The sequence below is a fragment of the Perognathus longimembris genome, chromosome 14 (genome assembly GCF_023159225.1).
Source record: "Perognathus longimembris pacificus isolate PPM17 chromosome 14, ASM2315922v1, whole genome shotgun sequence".
Lineage (NCBI taxonomy): Eukaryota > Metazoa > Chordata > Mammalia > Rodentia > Heteromyidae > Perognathus > Perognathus longimembris.
The window spans coordinates 55,038,891-55,061,587 of NC_063174.1; the positions used below are offsets into that span (position 1 = coordinate 55,038,891).

Below are 22,697 nucleotides of genomic sequence, written 5' to 3' on the forward strand. Positions count from 1 at the left end.
ATGTCTCCTGCTTACTGTTCTTACTACAAAGTGTTCTGTTGCACAAATAACCTTTTTAAGTTAATTCCATTATTTTTACCATGATGAAACATATGCTTTTAGTATATTTCTAAAAAGAAATGTTATGTTGAAAATAATAGAGACCTCAGACAATAAAGACCTTTGGAGAGAAAATTTTTCAAATTCAGCACATACCTATAATTGGACAGCTAAGCAGAGATGGTACAGTATGTTCAAGAGAGAGCAGTCTTTACATAAATTTACATATTTAGGACAGGTGCACTATGATGTATTGAGCTCCATTTTTCGAATACAGAGATTATTTCCAATTTATGAGAACAAAGCCATGCTTAGTATCTTTTTACATACATTTTACAACACTTACCTGATTATTTTTTAGGATATATTTAATTTCTGTATTGGAGATTGTATGCTTTTTCTTTTTTCCAAATACATACTGCTAAATTGCTCTCCAGAAAGACTGTGCCAACTTAAACTCTTGCTAGTGGTGTCTGAGAAATGCCATTTTCCTACATGGTGATCAAGATGAATTCTTTTCTATGTTGAGACTACTTTAATTCTAGTTAATAGTCTAATAGTTCATTGTTAATAAAATTATATTCTCAACAGATAATGGAATAAGTAGATAAAATTTTCAGTACTAAGTTTTAAAACTTTTCTTAGAAGTTTGAAATAATTTGTAATAACTATTAACATTTCGTGAGATGCCTATTAAAATTTTTGCCTATTACAAATGGTTTTACAGAGATGATTCAAATTTTTCCTTTTGATTTCTGAGTGTTCCTTACTGTCTTCTTTCAGTTACTAATATTCTTTCTATTTCAGGTTATGGACTATAACATTAACTTGGGAAAACACCTTCTCCCCTTGGTGGTTCAGGTGCTCAAATACTGCTCTTGTCCTCAACTACGGCATTATTTCCAACAGCCACCTCGTTGTTCCCTCTGGTCCCTAAAACCTCACATCCGGCAGATGTGGTTAAAGGCCTTGCTTGTCATCCTTTACAAAGTGAGTGGCTACATTCCCTTTCTGGGATCTTTTACGAGTATAGCTTCAGGAAGGTACCTGAGTCTTGAGAATTTTGTAGTATGAAAATTTGATCTTCCAAGGAGGTATTGTGATACGCAGTTAGTGCCAAGAAACCAAAGGGTGTTGGAGTGAAAATGGAAATAGCAGGCCATGTCAACCTATGCTCTAGAAGTGTTTTTTAAAAGATGAAGAATTGTAACCCCCACTTATTCTCAGAATCTCGTAGTTCATCTATTATTAATTATCATGTCAGAAGGCAGGGAAGATTTTTAAAGGTGTTTATGCCTGATGATATTCTTGAAGGCAGTTGTAGCCAAGAGCTGTAGTGTTAACTGGGCTTGTATTGCTGTCCGTGGTGAATACTGGAGGACGAGAACATGGTTCTTTGAAAAATAAAGCCTATCATCTCAGAATCTATGTGTTTGTGTGTGTGTACATTCTTTTTTATGTTCAAAAGATACCAAGAAAACGTACCTAGCAAGATCAACTGGAGAACCTTATTCTTTAAAATAACCATTTATGTTTTTTTTTTCTCCTCCTGTTTCATTGAGCAGTATCCATACCGAGACTGTGATATCAGCAAGATCCTGCTGCACCTGATTCACATCACGGTGAATACCCTCAATGCTCAGTATCACAGCTGCAAGCCCCACGCCACGGCAGGGCCCCTGTACAGTGACAACAGTAACATAAGCCGGTACAGCGAAAAGGAAAAAGGTACTTTCCGTGCTGGAATCCTATTCCACACTTACCTTGACTGCAAACTATGTTTCTGGAGAGAAATCATTACATTTTCTTAGAGATTGAGGAGCACCCCACATATCATTGTGGGAAAAAAATGAACACTCTTTTGTTCATATTTCCTATAAATATTGCTGCTTTGACTTTTTAATTGAGCACTTGAGAAATTATTGGGGGCTTCTAAAGTATGCATCATAGAAAATAATACTAGGTAAAAGCATTTTCTGCCATTTGTTCAAATAGCTTTTGTAAACGTTCTCTTCCATATTGAAAAGTCTTGCTTTGGGGTTAGAACGTAAATCTTGTTTGGCAGTCAATGGAATCCTCACTTGAGGGCTAAATGCTTTTTATCTACCCTTAGCATTCAATTTGAAGTGATTGAAATATTCTTAGTGCACAAGTGTGAATTATTTCCAATATTGACACCATTTCAGTTGCTAGCTTTTCTATAAAGGTGAAAAGTATAATGAAATATGAAATAGAGCAAAATTACAGTCTGGATGTTTTCAGGTGAGAGATGAAGAGCTAAGGTATATCTCTTTAGCGAATATCACAGTGTGATTAGGATTATAGATGACACCATTTAATGCAACCCAAGGAGGAAGACTAAGGTCTGGTGACACTGTGGTGTTAGTACAGTCTGAATTGGTGAGACTACTCTAGAAATGTGTCAGTACTATGGCGTGTTGTCTGTGCTCTACTATTATTGTTACTAAAAGATCAAAGGATCTATGTTGGCTTCAGATAAGAATCTCCAAACTAGATTAAGTTCTGATACCACTCAGATCTTTCCTGAATAATAACTTGCTCGTCAACTTAGGTCTCTGGAAAACTGGCTCGGGTCAGTTGAACCATGAATGCTCTCAATGTATGTTCAGTGTCTGGGCCGAGCCCAGATGACCTTCCTGGATGGGGGGTGCCATCTTGCTGTTTTCCTATTTCTATCATACAACCAAGTACACTTTGAAAATTATTCCAAAGTTTTAGAATAGAAGTCATTAGAACAATTTTGCTCAGAAAAATTATCTTTGAAAGGAGAATGCTTTTCCCAATGGGACTTAGATGACCTGCCTCATCTTTGTGGAATTTTACTGGGAGCTTTGTATCCATTTTGGTTGTTAACATTTTGTATTTGACTAAAAAATAAATACTACGATTGTGTCATTTAAGATTCGCTGGCCGAGCTGGAGATATGACACAGCAATAGAGCATCTGTCTGAATTTAAACACAAATACCATCAAAATAAAATTTCCTGCCTCAGGAGTTTCATTTACTTGTAGATTTTTGTGCATTAGGACAGGATCAGCTCTTAAAACTAGTATTTAAGCCGAGTGCCTGTAGCTCATGCCTGTAATCCTAGCTACTCAGAAAGCTGAGATCTGAGGATTGTGGTTTGAAGCCAGCCTGGGCAAGAAAGTCTGTGAGACTCTTATCTACATTAAACTATCAAAAAAGCCAGAAGTGGAGACATGGTAGAGTGCTAGCCTGGAGCAAAAATGCTCAGGGACAGTGCCCACATCCTGAATTCAAACTCCAGGACTGGCACACACAAAAAATAGCAACCACAACAGCAACAACAAACACAGCCCTAGTGTTTATATTCCCCTACATTTAAGAAATGTTGAGGGCTGGGGATATGGCCTAGTGGCAAGAGTGCCTGCCTCATATACATGAGGCCCTGGGTTCGATTCCCCAGCACCACATATACAGAAAATGGCCAGAAGTGGTGCTGTGGCTCATGTGGCAGAGTGCTAGCCTTGAGCAAAAGGAAGCCAGGGACAGTGCTCAGGCCCTGAGTCCAAGCCCCAGGACTGGCAAAAAAAAAAAAAAAGAAATGTTGAATGATCATAATCACTCTTGATTCTCATTTTGCTATGTATAGCATATACATATATGTGAAATATTTTTTCTGTAATATTCACTCAAATAGTAGGCTAATTCTTTCATAGTGATATTCAGTGCATTTAAACAGCTTTTTTTTTCTTGTTACTTTGTATGTGGCTTTGGCCTTTCAAAAGGATGAAAGAAGAAAATTTGTAAAGTAAATTGTTTGAGTTATGATATACTGTTTTTTCCTTATCAATGTATTTTGGGTTGATTAGAAGTGGCCAGATGGAGGTAGAAAAAAGAACACAGAAATAAGCTTAATAGACATAAGTTACCCATTTGTTTATGGAGACTTAAAACCTTAACAGTCATAAATTGGCATGTGGAGTTGAAACCCTTTAGCACAACTACTTAAAGATAATAAAAATATTTTTAAAATAAATAAAGAAAATCATAAGAGTCAAAGATACTTTCTAGGGTTCATGAGATCCTTAGTAGTTACTGCTTATGGTCAATACCTCAGAAAAAGAATCTGACTTTAATAGGATGAAATGTTACTTTCCGTTTTTTTTCCTCCTTTGTTTACTTTTTCAGTCCATAATCATTTGTGGAGCTTCTGAGATGACAAGTGGCTTTTCTAAGCTTTTTCTGTGTGTTGTGTGTTTCATTATCAAATGTAGAGTACAGTATTTTGCATTCACAGAGTACAAGGTGAATGTACTGTTAGGCTGTGTCTATGCCAGTCCCCAAATCCCAGGAAGGAATAGACAATTTGGGAAAGTCAAGTACTACTCCTGTTGTTTAATTTCTTTTAGCCAAATTAGCCTGAAAGTCCATTCAAGATAGGCATGGTGTTGGAGCAGTATCACAGACCCCTGGACTAAGTAGCTGCTATCTGTGTGCCATGCAATCTTAATGTAGTATACACTGGGAAAAGTTTCCCCAAGGAGGGCTCTGTTTGAATATTGAGATGCCTCTCAAAAATGCTGCCAACTGTCACATTGGAAATGCTGGCAATCTTGTCACAGATTGTTCTGTCCAACGTGGAATATCAGCCGCCTAGCGAGGTTTGGCTGAAACCACCTCAGACTGTTCCAGAATGCTTTCACTGAAATGCTTGTGTAGACACAGCCTAAGAGAGAATAACCTCTTAAGTGTAATTTTGACTTTCTCTCCCCAATTAGAAGAAGATAGTGTTTTTGATGAATCTGATATTCATGATACACCTACTGGACCCTGCAATAAAGAGTCTCAAACTTTTTTTGCAAGATTGAAAAGGATAGGCGGCAGCAAAATGGTGAAATATCAGCCGGTTGAGATGAATGTTCAGAGAAGTATGAATTTTTTCTCTTAGTAATTTTATGCAGAAATGTTGTACTCTACTGTTTGTTTGGGGTGAAACCTTAATTTTATTATGTTATTACATATTTTGATATCGTTGATTTATATATATATGTATGCACAAACAGTATATATATACTCATTTATATATATATACGTGAATTGACAGATACATCATTAACATCATGATCGTCTTCAAGGGCCATTGCTTGATTTGATTTGTTGCAAAAATGTTTGCTTCTCTTCCACACAATTCGAATATAGGTTTCTAGATCTGCCTCAGCCAATAAATATATATATATATATATTCTTGTGCACAAATGAATACAGCTGAGGAAGTATCCCAAAGCTTGATTTTGTAAATCAGATCATAAACTACTGGTTTGGTTTCTTTCAGTCCAAAGTTTTCCAGCTTATGAAATTAGAATAAACCTTATGAAATCTTGGCCGCAAAGTCAGTTTTCCCTTCTGGTGGAGCTGGGATTGTGATTATGATTGATGCCAATAGTTGCCCAAGTATGAGGGGAAAAATGGTGAAATCTCCAAGTAAAATAGTACTAGCTTTTTCTGTTTTAATCAGGTGAAATAGAACTGGCTGAATATAGAGAAACGGGTGCATTACAAGACAGCATTCTACACTGTGTGAGAGAAGAAAGCATTCAGAAAAAAAAGCTACGCTCTTTAAAACAAAAATCTCTTGATATAGGGAATGCAGACTCCCTCTTGTTTACATTAGATGAGCATCGTAGAAAGTCTTGCATAGATCGGTGTGACATAGATAAGCCTCCTGGCCACGCAGCCCACATCACACAAAGACAAAACGACCACGCCCACGGACGTTCTAGACAGAATTCTGCTACAAGGCCTGACCATTTAGAAATCCCTGAGAATCCTGCTATGGAAGGTTTTCAAGAACCTCGAAGGCCTGTAATTCCAGAAGTTAGGTTAAACTGCATGGAGACGTTTGAGGTGAAAGTTGACTCCCCAGTAAAGCCTGCTCCTAAAGAGGATTTAGATCTGATAGATTTGTCCTCAGATTCAACATCTGGGCCAGAAAAACGCTCTATACTCTCAACATCTGACAGTGACTCTCTTGTATTCGAGCCTCTTCCACCTCTTAGAATAGTGGAAAGTGATGAAGAAGAGGAGACCACGAACCAAGGGAATGGTGGTCCCTCAGGTAAAAATGCTGCTTCTTCTCCCTCCATCCTTAGCCTAAGCACAACTCCTCTTGTGCAAGTCAGTGTGGAGGACTGTTCCAAAGACTTTTCCTCTAAGGACCCAGGGAATAAGCAGTCAGCAGGCAAGGATGACGCTGCTCTCACCGCCCCGGAAGATCCTGCAGCCTCGGCGGAATTAGCAAAGCCAGGGGAGCTGCGAGAGTTTTCCTGCGGCAGTCCACTCACACTTAAGCAAAAACGGGACCTCCTTCAGAAGTCATTCGCTCTCCCTGAGATATCACTGGATGACACACGGACCCTGGCCCTGAGGAGGAAAAGCCAGGGCAGTTGCCAAGTTCAGGGGCCAAAACTGTCCTCCTCAAAGTCCCTGAAGATGCCGAGAATCCTATAGAAAGTGAGAAGCCCGACACAAGCGCTGAGTCTGATACAGAACAGAACCTTGATAGGAAAGCAGAGGAGGATGGAACCGAGGAATCGGAATTTAAGATTCAAATTGTTCCCCGGCAGAGGAAACAGAGAAAGATCGCTGTCAGTGCTATCCAGAGAGAGTACCTCGACATCTCCTTCAACATTCTAGACAAACTGGGAGAACAGAAAGATCCAGGTGAGCCCAACTCTTCTCTTTCTTCTGTCTTTACTTTCAAGTTTGTGCATCTTACTTGGTAGGGTTTTGGCACCAAATGCGCATCCAACTCAAAAAAATCTTATAATGTCAGAATTTGACATTATAACAGCTTCATAATCACTCTGAATTCTTCCTGCTTGCCAGAATATGGTGGATTCAGACGTGGTTTTACTGGCTTCATAAATGTGTCTTGTGTTTGTTGTTTCTAAGCTTTACAGTCAATTCCTGACACGCCCCCCCCCCATTGGCAATAATAGACAATGGTTGGTTGATACTAGAATATTCCAAATATAACGTTAGATTTCCTCAAATGGCAAAAGTAATTAATTGGAACTCTTTTTTTTTGTTGTTTTTGCTTTCTTTCTTTTTCCTGCTGTAGTTTAGTAAGCTATGGTAAAGTCCAAGGGAGGAGCAAATCTGGAGAAGCAGAGTGCTCAGAATGACTAAGAGCCAACCTTATAATCATTTAGAAACTACAGCTGATTATATTTGCTGCCAAATCTTAGAAACCAAAAATTACCAGTTCATGGTAAAATTGTCACAGCACATGGGTTTCCTGCCTCGAGTCAATTTTCTATATTTTCTTGGAGGCATTCTGTCTAAGAAGGTAACCTTTAAAAAGTAGGAAGCTAATGGTGCACCTCATTCTGAAACACACTGTACTGTAGTTTTGCAGTGCTGGTTAGAATACCCTTTCCCTTTCTTTGCTCAAATCTAAGCAATGCTGGTAGTCATGATAATGATGATATGATACTTCAGGAAAAATAGAATTGGCCAGTGACAGTTATTTTAGTATACTCATTGACTAGAGAACACTGAGAACTAGGGAAGGTCTTAAAGACCACCAGTCTACATCTCATTTTATGGGAGAAGATTCTGAGGCATAGCGGAGGTGATGAACTTTATACTGGGTCACATGGCCAGGCAGAAACAGTGCCAGGACCGGGCTCTAAATCCTAGTGGGACTCTCTCCCCACTACCACACCCAAGACAGCTTCTCAGAGAATGTGCTCGGGTTTTTGAATTTTCCTCACACATTTCTAACAGGTCCTGTGAGACAGATGCACACCTCAAAGATGCTCTGTAAACGTCTGTTGAATGATCATCGGTGTATTTGGAAAGGTCGTGCTCAGCCAAGCAGGGGAGAAAACGATCTTGTTAGTGTCCAGGAAGCTTAAGAAATTAAGAAGGTTTCCAGGGAAACTGGGACACCTTTTTAGGAGGTAGGAAACTTGGTGCATATGAGTAGAAAAAACATTGGCCTAGAAACTATAGAGGAATAAAGGATGATATATAAAAATGAGTGAGGTAGGTACATAGATGTAGATATAGATACAGACATCGAGAGAGGTTTATATGTTATGGTATAGATGTTTATATGTACATGTGTTACCTTCTTTATTCATTCTTATGCCTGATTATTCCCCAGGCTACTGGGGAAGAAACTGGTTTTGTATTCGTATATCTGAAACCACACAAGAGAAACATACCTGAGAGTAATGACAAGATGTGTTTAAAAATTTTATAATACATTCTGTATGATCATAGTAATTTTTATCTCAAATTTTTGCAAGGACTGGGCATATTTTTATCATAGATGACACATCAGTTAATAACTCCTTCACCTTCTTACCATTTTGTTCAGAAAACTTTGCTGAGATCTAATGAGATCACTGTTCATCGTTCTTCAAAGTTACCAACAGTGTCTATTTTTCACGGATACTTTGAATACAGTAACTTCCCTGTTCCCTACAAGGAATAAACATCAAAAACAGCTTGAAGCTATAGCATTCCACCTCCTAAAGATACCCAGATCTACCCTTCCCTTCTCGACACTGGAGCAGGCCTGTGCACTCAGAGCATTTATTTGCTCAGGTTTCCCCAGGCTTTCTTGCCTCTCTATCCAGCAGAAGCAAGGGAAGCCCAGACACCTGTCCACTCTAATCTTTCCAGACTCACAGCCTTGATCCCACTCCTTGTCTTGAGCTCAAGGGTCATCTTACTGTGTACATTCTGTTAGTGTTAGTCCCTCTGACAAATCACACGATGTCAGGCTGTTCTTTCGCGCCACTGCTCACATTTCTGTAAGCCCAACATTGTTGTGTCTCTCTACCTTGAATGACTCCAGAAACTCTGCACCCGTGTCCTCAGAAAGTCAGGGTCCTTCATGAGCAAAATCCCTCGTATGCTTTCTCGCTTTCATAGTTATTTCCTTTGCCTTTATAGACTGAGAAGCCTGGCTTTCCTTAAGGCCTCAACTTGCCCAACAGTCCATGTAGGTGTCTTCCTTGCTCATTGTTGCTTCTCACAGAGCTTTCCCTCTTAAGCTGTAATACACACACACACACACACACACACACACACACACACACACAGCTTCAAATATCATCTCACTAAATCTTGATATTCAAAGTCTCATTGTTACACCAATCTCCCTTTCTCATTTGCTGGCAAATATGAAATGTAATTCCTGGCTCTTTTTGCTCTTTGCTAACGTATTCCTGCCTAAATTCTTTTGATTGCTGTATTACTGTGGATGCCTCTTCTGACCCTCACACTTGTTTCCCAGTTCCTTGAATTCTTCTTCTCCAATTATTTTGTTTTGTTTTAATTTAATTGTCTACCTTAGCTTAACCACTCATTTCCATGGTCATATCCCAGACCTTATTTCCAAGACTCATAATCTTCTAGGACTTAAATTTTGTCTCCTGGTCTCTGATTATCATTGTTTCTCCCTCTTTTCATCCTCCTCCCTCCCTTTCTTCCTCTCTCTCCTTCTCCTGATCCCCCTCCCTCCCTCCCTCCCTCCCTCCCTCCCTCCCTCCCTCCTTCCCTCCTCCCTCCCTCCCCCCTCCCTCCTTCCCTCCCTCTATTTTGCCCTTTCTTCTTTACCCCCACCTCAGTCTGTCTCAGGACAATGCTTACTGATCCTACTGTTTTTCATTGTCTCCTACATCATATCTTCTCTCCCTACTCACCTAAATTCATGTCTGCTGATATAATCTGTCCCTGTCTTTATCTTCTGTGGCTTTTTTTTTTAAAGCTTTGCTTGATTCAACACAGGCCTTATTAAATTAAACTCTCCATTTATTGGTACTTGTACCTATCAGATTAATGTGACTAGATAAAAGCATATAATGTAGACTGTCTTATTTGAAATATAAGCGTAAACCTTAACTGGATCCTCAAAGCTACTTAGTAATCCCACCATATTTTCCCAGGCTACATTTCCATTCTACTACATGGTTGTTTTATAGCTGTTTTTCTCCCAAAACTTATAGTCACTCTACTTGACATCATCAGGAGTTTCCATACCTTTCTAGCCCCGTGCTCTGACTGCCTACTAGCATTTGGACATACACTTCCAGCTTTCCTGGCTGTGTTTCTGACTCAAGGCTCATGGCATTTTTGTTCTCTGACTTGAGCATGTTGCGGTTTTTACATTTTAAAAACATGTTCTTATTATTACCTATAATTTTCTCCCATTATGTTTTTCTTTAATTTAAATTTTATTGCAAAGGTGATGTGCAGAGGGGTTACAGTTACATATGTCAGGTAATGAGTATATTTCTTTTTGAACAGTGTTATCTTCTTTTTCATTTTTCCCACATTTTCCCTTCTGGACTGCCCTCCTCCCAGGTTGTAAAGTTCATCTTCAACATAGTTTCTAGTGAATATCACTGCTAATTTGGTTCACTCTTTGTCCCACTGTTTCTGTGAGTCTCCTTCCTCTCCCCAATCAGATAAACTTACATACAAGACAAAGGGTACAGAAACCAAAAATAGTGACAAAAGGGAGTAAATCAAAGGAAAGAAAGAATGAATGAATGAATAAATAAATAGATAAATAAAACAGTACAATAAAAAAAAAACTTCTTGTTCCATTTCTTGGAGTGCAATTCAATAAGCATCATTTTATATGGTCATATGAACATAGCTGAGCCGTTGTAATCCTCTCCTGAGAATATCCTCCTTTATTCTGACTGTGAATGCTTAAAGTACTGTTTAATTAATCATGTCCAAGTGTAATTATTTGTCTTTTACTATTCATTGGATTAACTTGTAGATTTACATATTGTATTTATTATTAATGAGGGAAACCATCTCTGGCCACAAAAGAAATGCAAATCAAAACAACATTGAGATTCTACCTCCCTCCAGTTAGAATGGCCATTACCAAGAAAACTAATAATAACAGATGTTGGCGGGGATGTGGTCAAAAGGCACCACTACTATACTGTTGGTGGGAATGTAAACTTGTTCAACCACTCTGGAAAGCAGTATGGAGGTTCCTCAAAAGACTAAGCATAGAGCTTTCCTATGACTCAGCAATCTCACTCCTGGGCATTTACCCAAATGACCACAAACCAGCACTCACTAAAACCACCAACACACCCATTGTTCATTGAAGCGTTATTTACCATAGCTAAGATATGGAATCAACCCAAATTCCCCTCAATGGACAAATGGATCAAGAAAATATGGCATGTACACACAGTGGAATTCTGTGCTTTCCAAAGGACATTGCCCCATTCATAAGGAAATGGAAAGACTTGGAAAGAATTATATTAAGCAAACTAAGCCAGTCCCATTGTGTTTTTCTAAAAACTATCTCCATAAAGCACTTTTCTAAAAACTATCCCTATGAAGCATAAATCCCCTATACCATCAAAAGTGCACTTGCCAAAGCCACGAAGGGCCTCCATTGCTAAATCCAACAGTCAGCTCTTACATCTAGCCTTCTAACATATTTAAAAAATTTAACATAGGTGATCACTCTTCTGTTACTTGGCTTCCAAGTTTTCCTGTTATTCAGCCACTCCTCCATCTCTTCCACTTGTTTCTCCTTGTCCCTCTAAAGAGAAGAGTGCCCAGAGTTTCTTCACAGAATTTTGTTTGTTTGTTTTTGCCAGTCCTGGGGCTTGAACTCAGGGCCTAAAGACTGTCCCTGGCTTCTTTTTGCTCAAGGCTAGCACTCTGCCACTTGAGCCACAGCACCACTTCTGGCCTTTTCTATGTATGTGGTGCTAAGGAATTGAACCCAGGGCTTCATGTATACAAGGCAAGCACTATTGCCACTAGGCCATATTCCCAGGCCCCGAGTTTCTATATGATCCTTTTTTTCTTTCTGTAGACATTCATTTGTATGGTGATCTCATCTAGTCTTATGTATTATGTACATGTGAAGATAGCTGTTAGTTACCTACTACTGGAATAATGTTTTATAACAGAATCAGTCACATACAACAATAAGCATTTATTTAATTTGAGAAACTACTGGTCACTGGGGATTGCCTGGGCTTGAGTGACCTGGTTATGCTTCTCTTGCTTCCATGAGAAAACCTGGGCACTCTGATACCGAGGAATATTCTTTACATTGTGACAGCAAAGTCCCAGAGAGCAAGCTCAGTTGTGTAGTAAGCACTCTTCAAGCCTTTCATCCTTTAATGCCTATAAACACTTTGTTGGCCAAAGCAAAACAAACAAAACCAAGAGGGAAATACATTCTGCTTGTTTAGTGGGAGAAACTTCAGAGTCACATAGTGAAAGGTACTAATTCAAGGAGGAGCAAAGAACTGGGACTACAACTCATATATTGCATGGGACATACTTATGCTATACAGTATTAAACTTACTCTATTGTTCATCTGAAATTAAATTCTTTAATTTTCTGACAACCTTTATCTTCAAACCACATCCAGAATGACCCTTCTTATTGCATGTATATCCACTTTCTCTACTATGGAGTGAGTCACGAGCATCTTGTACCTGACTTAACTGTATAGTCTCCTAACTGGTCCTAGTAAGATACTCTACCCTTATTTCTTCATTTCTTTCAACACAATAGTAAGATTGATCTCCTAAAACCTTCTGATGGCTCCCTATTTCTTTCAGAGGAATAACTCCAGTTCTTTAAATCTAGGAATCTCTCCGTGGTCCTGCCCTCAGCTCTCTCACTTTATTGGTTCTCTTCTTCCCACAATTCCACTCAACCAGAGTGGCTCCTTGCTATTTTTTTTTTTATCTTTCCTACACATTCCTAACTTAGGGCCTTTACACCAGCTGCTCCCTCAATCTGGAATGGTCTGATACCCTTGCTTAATACACCACTTTTTAAAACTCCCCAGTCAAACATCAGGTTAACAATGAGGCCTACCTTGGGCTATTTAGCACCATTCCATTCCTCCTGGCATCTTTTTTTTTTTTTTTTTTGGCCAGTCCTGGGCCTTGGACTCAGGGCCTGAGCACTGTCCCTGGCTTCTTCCCGCTCAAGGCTAGCACTCTGCCACTTGAGCCACAGCGCCGCTTCTGTATATGTGGTGCTGGGGAATCGAACCTAGGGCCTCGTGTATCCGAGGCAGGCACTCTTGCCACTAGGCTATATCCCCAGCCCCCTCCTGGCATCTTGATATGTCTTCTACAAAGAACTGATCTTCTAGCATATAATAATCTATTTACTTTTACACATACTACATACATCTCTCCTCCCACAAAAATGAAAGTTCTCAAAGGCAATGTTTCTTGCCTTTTTTATTATTCTTTGTATCCCAAGTGACTAGAAGGATGCTAGAAAACATTTGAACAATGTAATGATAGTTGTTACATTTTTGTGAAGATCACTTTAAAATGCTGGATTCAGATATCTTAGAACAAAGTAGTTCTTTTCAAATATGTGTCTTAAACAAAAGGTTTTGGCCAGATGCCAGTGGTTCATACCTGTAATCCTAGCTACTCAGGAGGCTGAAATCTGGGAGTCATGGTTCAACGCCAACAGGCAAGAAAGTTGGTGAGAATCTTGTCTCCAATTAACTACCAAAAAGGCTGCAAAGGGAGCTGTGGCTCAAGTGGTAGAACTCCAGCCTTGAGTGACAAAGCTCAGGGATGGTGCCCAGAGCCTGAATTCACACCCCAGGACTGGCTGGCATTCTCTCTCTCTCTCTCTCTCTCTCTCTCTCACACACACACACACACACACACACACAGTTTTTATACAACAGTTGAGAACTGAGAATAATTTACCTAACTTCAAGATTCCTAATAAGTATCTATAGTAAAGTTTCTTTAAGATTGAGGTTACATCATGACTTTTACTAATCATTTTGAAAACTCTACAAGCTTTAATATTACAAAACTAGATTTAATATGTAAAACTATGTAAATCTTAATAGTCTTTCAAAGAACTCTTCAAAATTAGCTTTAAGTATTCTTGATTTTGTACTGGTAAGATTAGTATGCCATACTTAAAACACAAATAAAATAGAGACAGCTGAGGATAAGAGGCGAGTTTTTGACATGTGGTTTGGGGAGAATACATGAGAGAAAAATGATGCCTAGGCAGGCACTCGGCAATACATGCTTATAACCCTAGGCACTTGGGAGGTGGAGATTTGGAGGATCACAGTTGAAGGCCAGCCTGGTGAAAGAGTTCATGAGAGTCCCATCTCATCCAATAGCTGGGCATAGTTGTAAGCCCGATGGCCTCCTTTCCCATAGCTTAGCATGCTCCTTTCCTAAGCAACCCTAGGCCCATTTTAGTGAGGGCAGTAAATGATCAACCTCACCCCCTTTACCTTAAGATGGCACTCCTTTAGGCACTTAGGACCATATAAGGCAACCAGATCCCCTTACAGTGACCTTCGGGCCTGGGCAGTTGCAGGACCCCTTATCTACCATTTGGGCAGCAGCCATCAATCCTAGCCCGCCATGATGAAGCCCCTGGGCCACACGTCCACACCAAGGTCCCCGCCTCCAAGACCTCCTAGGTTATCTAGGTCACCCCAGACAATAGACAGCACTTCTTCTCACTTCTCCCAGTGAGAAGGGGGTCTTGCCAGTCCCTTTGCTGGCAATAAACCTTTCCTTTGTTCTTCTGTACCTGGATGTCTGTGTGGTTTCTGGAAGTGTTTAATATATTCTAACAATAGTGGTGTACATTTGTCATCCCAGCTAATGCAGGAAGTGTAAGTAGGAGTATAAATGGCCTGATCAAAGAGTGAGACCCTGTCTCAGAAATAACCAGAGCAAAAAAGGGCTAGAGGTATAGTTCAAAGTACATAGCATCTGCCTAGCCATCATGAAGCCCTGAGTTCAAACCTCAGTGCTGCCACCTTAAAAACAATTGACACAATGTGTAATGTTTTATAGCTTGATGACTAACGGACATGGGAGTTAGAAGTTACTTTATTAAGAGAGCTTGGGAAAGTTACCAACAGTTAAATTTTTTATTACCGAGAAGTTAATGATCTGTCAATCACATCTATTGACAAACCTCCAAGAATAAAAAGTAGGTGCTCCAAAATCATCCCTCAAAACCTTGCTCCCAGTTCTGTATCTGGATCTATTTGGCCTTCATTTCTGACACTTGAGCAAGTTTAATGCTCATCCAAGGGTAGAACAGCATACTCAAACTGTATGTGTGCACAGATGTATGGCAGTTGCTCTATAGCAATAGAAACAATTGGCACTATGAACAGGAGGAGACAGAACATGTTAAAGTTTAAAAACTTGAAGGCATTTAGGGTAGGTAGCCGTGACTTACAGTGCAGCCCACTTATGGAAGCCACTGGTGGTAACTCTAAGCCATCAAGATGCTTCGTATAGTCACTGACTATAGTAAAGATGTCAAGAGTGTCTGGGAAGAATTTTAGAAGGTTAGCTACGACAGACCACTAAACTGACAGGAAGTTTGGAAGGATAGGCTATAGCTACCTGGAATCATATGGGACAGCATGTCACCCTTTGAGGGTAATATTTGGGGGTTGAACTCAAGGCTGCATATTTTCTAGGCAAGTGTTCTACCACTTAAGCCATGCCCCTTTTTATGCTTTATTTACTTTTCATGTGAGGTTTTACATTTTTGCCTAGGTAGCAGTCTGTCTACCTCGGGCCTTTGATGTAGCTTGGACAACTGGTAGGTACCACCATACTCCTGGATTATTAACTGAGATGGGGGTGTGGGGCTTCAAGGAATGATTCTCCCAATATCTGCCTCTGAGTTGCTAGGATTATAGATGTGAGCCACTCTACTTGGCCTGTTTATTGATAGATTAAGAAGACAACATTATATGCATAAAATATTTTTCACAGGTGCAGCATTAGTCTAATAAAAGAAAATACCACAATATGTTTTGTGTTCAAACAACCAATTAAAAAATGTGAGTGAAGAGTATTTCTTTCCCATTAGATGCAATTTCTGCTCTGAAATTACTTCCAGTACAGTGAAAGTTACAGACAAGCAACTTTACAATTATATTATAGTATGATATGCTTGGAAAAAGTAAGGACAGGTTGTTCTGTAATTACACGAGGGGGTCACCTTATCCACGGTTCCCTTGCATTTTGGAGGGAAATCAGAAGCCTGAAGGTTAAGTGGCTTATTCAAGGATATGGTTTGTGAACATTCTGAGCTTTAGCTTTGTAACTGTGCTGTCATTAAGCTCTAAGAAACATATCCATAGATGCAGAATGTGGTGTGCAATCAGTTCTCTATGAAATGTGGAAATGAATATGCATGTAATTCCTTTAAGGTGATCATTAGGGCCAGAAATTATATGAAGAACTGAATAGGTTTAGTAGACAAGAGGAGAGAAGGTATGAGAATTTGCTTTTCATCCGTGTCCTGAGTTTGAAATAATATTTGCATTTATAGATCCTTCTGCTAAAGGACTTTCAACTTTGGAAATGCCTCGAGAATCTTCATCTGCCCCTACATTAGAAGCAGAAACCAATAGTCATTCCTCAGTATCAAGTAAGATTTCCTTCACTTGTACATTGATTTGGGGACACAACTTCCTACATTGTTTTTAATTTTGCAATCCTATCCCTCTTTAAAATACTGTTAGCTGCCTTAGTGATTCTGTTATTTACTCTGTAATACCCTGAAGTACATACAGCATGCCCACTTTTGTTTATACCACAAATGCCTTTTTAGTTATATGGTTTCTGATTGGCCAAGAATCCTAATTTGTTAAAGAATAATCAATTTCATCATTGAATAAAAGGAAGAAGACAAATCCAAAACCGCTGATGTGACATGGGAGAATCAGTGTTCCTGGTAGAATTTTATGTGAAACACGTTTTTTTGTTTTTTGTTTTAAGTCACCTCCATCACTGACAAAACTTTATCTAGATTATCATAAAATAAATGTATCGTGAGGCATGACTGAATCTAGCCCTTTTTGGATCGGAAAATAAAAATGAGCTTACATATGACAAGATCCGTAGGAGGATAGTGTTTTGAAAGTTCCTTCAGTTGCTAAGTCTGAAGGGAAGGTTGGGCTCATTGAGGTTCACCAGAGTGTCCACACAGCTCAGGGGAGTCAACTAGGAGACTTGAACATGGAAGTCTTGGCAGAAATCAGAGATACAAAGGCACAACCTCTACAAACGTTTGTTATATGTGCTGATAAGTTTTGTGTCCCATGTGTATACTGCTGCCTAAAGAGCTAGTCAGTTCTCGCTGGACTGTCGTTGACTTGAAGAGATCCTGAAAATCCAAAGATCTTAACGTGAATAAGTACTGGTCTTGTAGTATGGAATACCTTTATGTCCATCCCACATTCATTTGTACCTTTGTTCATTCAGAAACTATTTATTATGTGTCCAGTGGGTGCCGGGTCTTCAGCTTGGTACTGTGGATCAAAGGTGAAGAAATAAGACATGCCTTGTTTGCAAGGACTTCACATGCACAGTAGTAATTATAGCGGCTGTTTATTTGACACCTGTCACGTTCTAGGTTCACACACGTTGTTATGTGATTCAACCCTTACATCAGCACCACATGCTGGATTGTTATTCCATTTTATAGATTTGAGGTACAGGTTCAGACAGGCTAAATGAATTGCATGAAGTCATATAGCTACTGAGTGAGAGATAGAAACTGATGATAGGTCCTTTTTAATATACCGCCCTGTTTTAAAATCACTCAGAGTAGTTTGTAAGATAGAAATTCTAAAAATTAGTTTATTATTATTATTAGTTTATTATTATTAGTAGTATTAGCCCTTTTGTAACAAAGTTCTAGAAATATTTAATATGATACAATGCCAATTTTAAGTCCACATCGAAAACTGTGGAAGTGTATTTTCTTTCCCTAATTTATATGAGTCATCTTTAAAAAAAGACAATGAAGTCTAGTTAGAGTCAAAAATTGGCATGATTTGAGGTGATCAGTATGATTAAGTTGCTTTGACTTTAGTGGTGTTTAAATACATCATAATATAAATGTGCCACTGCATCCTGATTGCAGATTGAGTTGTGACTCAATCTGGCCTTCGGGGGTTTAGTTTGACATATTAGATTTCTACCTCTCCCCTCCTTGCCATTGAAAGCATTCACTTTCTAGTTCTTGGTAGTGTTCTTGGAGACAATCATTTCAGGCTTGCTTAATTTTCCACTATCCATAAAAACAACTTAGAGCCCAGGGTTTAGCTTAGTGGTAGAAGACGTGTCTGAAATGTCATGTCAGGACCTGAGTTCTATCTCCAGCACTTCAAAACAAAACATAAAACAAAAGAGAATTGGAGAAATCATTTATTCAGTAGATTTTTATTTATATGTGATATGTGCCAGTACTGGGCTTGAATTCGGGGCCTTAAGTTCTCCCTTGGGTTTTTTTTTTTTTAATCACAGCTGGCATTCTGCCAACTGAGCCATAGGTCCACGTCTGGCTTTTTTGCTGGTTAGTTGGAAATTATAAGAGTTTCTCAGGTTTGTCTTCCCAGAGTGGCTTTGAATTGCGATCCTCAGATCTTAGCCTCCTAAAAAGCTAGTATTACAGAGGTGAGCCACTGGTACCCAGGATCACTTGGGGTTTTAAATCCTATTTGAGGTGCTAATTATTAGTTGTTGTTGTTATTTTGCCAGTTGTGGGGTTTGAACTCAGGGCCTGAGCACTGTTCCTGAGCTTCTTTTTGCTCAAGGCTGGCGTGCTACCACTTGAGCCACAGCACCACTTATGGCGTTTTCTGTTTATGTGATACTGAGGAATCGAACCCAGGGCTTCGTGCATGCTAGGGCAAGCACTCTACCACTAAGCCGTATTCCTAGCCATATTTTTTTAAGTTGCCTTTGTTGTTGTTGGTTGTGGGGCTTGAACTCTGAGCCTGGGTGCTGCCTTTGAGCTCTTCAGTTCAAAGCTAGCACTCTACCACTTGAGCCACAGTGCCACTTTTGGTTTTCTGGTGGTTAATTGGAGATAAGAGTCTCATGGACTTCCCCACTGGGACTGGCTTGGAACCAAGATCCTCCGATCTCAGCCTCCTGAGCAGCTAGGATGACAGGCGTGAGCCACCAGCACTGGCCTAAGTCAAGTCTTTGAAAAAGATTTTTTTTAATTTTAATTTTTGAATTTAAAGCCACTCTCCTCAAGTAAGTTATGAAATTATAAACCAGTTCTCAAAATTGTTATTTTACCAATCAACAACAAAAAATCAGAGATATTTAACATTAGGTTGATTAGTCCTTTCCCTAATTCATTTAACATAGACTCCACGACGACAAAAATTTCCAGCACACTCTTTTCTTGCTCATTCTGTCAGCTGGTTACTTTGTAGCTAAACATGCCTGGAGCACTGAAAATCAAGCCGCATGCTAATTACATTAGTAATAATAATATAATTGATTTCACATTATACCAAGTGGCTGCTTTGCTACCACAATTGTAAACTGACATATCACACTTCTTGAGGTTTTCCAGGGCTGTTCAATCCACCTGATTGCTACTCTCTTTTCAGGGCACGTAGCAAACTGCTTTGGTTTCTGAAATTGATTTCACAAGAGGCAAAACAAAATAAAAACCAGTTGTCAAACATCCCAGTGTTTGGTTGAGATCCTGTAGAAAAGCCACACGAGGTTTTGTGTGGTGCTGTGTCTTACACTGGATATTGGTGGGGACTGGTGGGATCTCTTGCAGAAAAATAGGAGCAGAAGAGTAGGCCACTTTCTAACAGCCTATTTGCAGTGGTTTGGGTTTTTTTGTTGTTGTTGTTGTTTTATGATTTGGAAATGATTAAAGCTTTTCATTATTGGGCATTTTAAAATTCAGGATAACAGTTTTTTTTATCATTCTCTTCAAAAGCAAAGACACATAGAATGTTCTTATGGATTGTTATTTGATTAAAATTTTCAAACTGTAGGCAGAAAAGTTCCTACAGAAGTAGGACACTGGGGCTGGGGATATAGCCTAGTGGCAAGAGTGCCTGCCTCGGATACACGAGGCCCTAGGTTCGATTCCCCAGCACCACATATACAGAAAACGGCCAGAAGCGGCGCTGTGGCTCAAGTGGCGGAGTGCTAGCCTTGAGCAGGAAGAAGCCAGGGACAGTGCTCAGGCCCTGAGTCCAAGGCCCAGGACTGGCCAAAAAAAAAAAAAAAAAGTAGGACACTGACATTGATAAATTTCGGTTTTAGGACAACCTAAAATCAGTTGCTAATTATAATATCACTTGATTAAATTTCACTTTCTAATTATTGGAGTTGAGATGTGTTACCTTACTCCAAGATACACACACACACACACACACACACACCCCCACATAAATCCTATAGAACCTCGTAGGGATAGCATGAAGATCAAAAACTATGTTTGAACAAGCTCCATTAAAGAAAGAAAGTTAAAAATTCTAAGTAGCCCAGTGCTGGTGGCTCATGCCTATAATCCTAGCTACTCAAGAGGCTGAGATCTGAGGCTCGTGGTTCAAAGCCAGCTCAGGCAGAAAAGTCTATGAGACTCTTATGTCCAATTAACCACCAGAAAATTGGAAGTGGCACTGTGGCTCAAAGTGGTAGAGGGGGCTGGGAATATGGCCTAGTGGCAAGAGTGCTTGCCTCGTATACATGAAGCCCTGGGTTCGATTCCCCAGCACCACATATAGAGAAAATGGCCAGAAGTGGCGCTGTGGCTCAAGTGGCAGAGTGCTAGCTTTGAGCAAAAAGAAGCCAGGGACAGTGCTCAGGCCCTGAGTCCAAGGCCCAGGACTGGCACAAAAACAAACAAAAAGATACTCAAAGTGGTAGAGTACTAGGCTTGAGCAAAAAGAGCTCAGGGAGAGCTCCCAAACCCTGAGCCCCATGACTATCAAAGAAAAAAACAAACAACCCCTCCCCCCCAAACACCCACGTAGTATTATCTGTCTTTAATACTTTTGGGGATCTGGTAGAGTATATCAGTAAAATATCCGATGCAAATAATATTTCCTTCTGCTGTAATTGGGATCAATATTTCTAGGCTATAGATAATTGCTTCAAGGACACTGTCACTGTATATGCCAAGTGAAGAAAGATGCTTGGGACAACATAGTACCTTAGTTTTCACTTGGATAGGAGCATGTAATGTGCTAAAGATTATGAATAGATAATGAAGGTTCAATTAAGATTCACACGGATGTGTAGGGCCTGTGTGCCCTGTGGAATTTTATTCCCCCTCGTAATCGTCTCCTAATTTCCTTCATATAGCTCAGTATAGGCACATGAAAAGGGGATCCCTGGGAGTCCTGACAATGAGCCAGTTAATGAAGCGGCAGCTGGAACATCAGTCTAGCGCCCCCCATAACATCAGCAACTGGGACACTGGTGGGTCAAGCTTTTTCTTCTTTTTTTGTGTTTTTGTTTTTTTTTAACCTCTCAGATTAGCTAATGCCAGTTTCTCTGTGTCCTTTCTGCTCCCTGTTGAGGAATAATTTTTCTCTTATGTTCTTTGGTTCAAATAATTTTTAAAAACCTGAAATAATTTAAAAGTCTAGTTAAACTTTCCAAGTGTTCTAGATCATCTAGGCTGGCCCAATTCTTCTTCTTCTTCTTCTTTTTTTTTTTTTTAAGATCCAGATTTCAGGTGTTATCATTTCTGGGGAAGAGAAAATGGAACTGTGTTTCATGGTGTAAATTAGACAAACACGATTAGCACATTATCAATATTCTCTCTTCTGTAAGTTACAAAGTACCAAAAATTAAGCAAGTGTTAGTAGAAATAATGAGAGTTAAAAACAGCTGTCGGTTGAGTGATGTAGGTTCGGGAGTGTGTGCTGTGTTTCAGCAGCAGTCACTAGATTATGGTCAGGGGCCTTTGCACTCGTACAGTGGAACTTCATCTAACTTCACCTTTACAGTAAGAACTGACTGCCCTGGCATGTTCTATTTTAATCATGATCAGGGCATTTTCTAAACCTTTTACTCTCTTCTCCACCTTTACTACCTTCTTGAGCAAGTAGTGTGCTACAGTCCTCCTGTAAGTGGCCTTTTCTTTTTATTTCTTCTTAAATTAAATGGGTCACTTGAGGTACAAGATTATCACTTTGAAGCATGCATACACTATGAAAATACAAGTTTATTCTGTTAGTCTCTTTAGTACTTTCTGGATATATTTAGGAGAAATTATTCTAACAATCTTTATGATGACTGGCAATTACAATGACTACAAAACCAAGACCCTGATATTCTGTTTTTAAATGATAACATACATACGTATTCATATAAATGTGTTTATGTCTGTATTGCATATGTACATATACATGTGGGGGGGTGTATCTTTTTACTTGTTAGTTTATTCTTCAAAAAAAGAGCTTGTTTTGATAATTAAATTCCACATACCACACCCAATCTACATGTAGCAGACAGGTGCAGTTATCCTGTACTTTGTAAGAGTTTTTAACAGTCTAAAGAACAAGTGTTTTCATTTAGAAATTTATGGGCATGAACAGTGAATAGCTAAAAGCCAGTAGGCTGAGAAGAAAAGGAAAAGAAAGCCATTGGATAGACATCCTCAGGAAGTTATTTGGCATGAGTGAAGTCTTCCTGTTCATCCCAAGGACTCTGTTTCTATCTTTACAGAGTTGAACCTCTGTAAGGATATGAAAACATCAGCTTTTGTTTGGCTGGGTCTCTGGGATTAAAGGCCTAGGTTAAGCTGAGTTCTAAAAATTATTTTACCGTGCTG

At 39.4% G+C, this 22,697-nt stretch overlaps 1 protein-coding gene across 1 annotated transcript in view; it reads left to right on the top strand.

Moving 5' to 3' along the window:
• Unc79 (unc-79 homolog, NALCN channel complex subunit) overlaps positions 1–22,697 on the top strand; it is a 220,870-nt gene that overhangs the window by 150,675 nt on the left and 47,498 nt on the right. Inside the window, 7 exon segments of the mRNA XM_048362115.1 lie at positions 847–1,029; positions 1,605–1,767; positions 4,804–4,953; positions 5,541–6,425; positions 6,428–6,745; positions 16,416–16,514; positions 21,221–21,337. Of these exon segments, the coding sequence (XP_048218072.1) occupies positions 847–1,029; positions 1,605–1,767; positions 4,804–4,953; positions 5,541–6,425; positions 6,428–6,745; positions 16,416–16,514; positions 21,221–21,337 (1,915 nt within the window).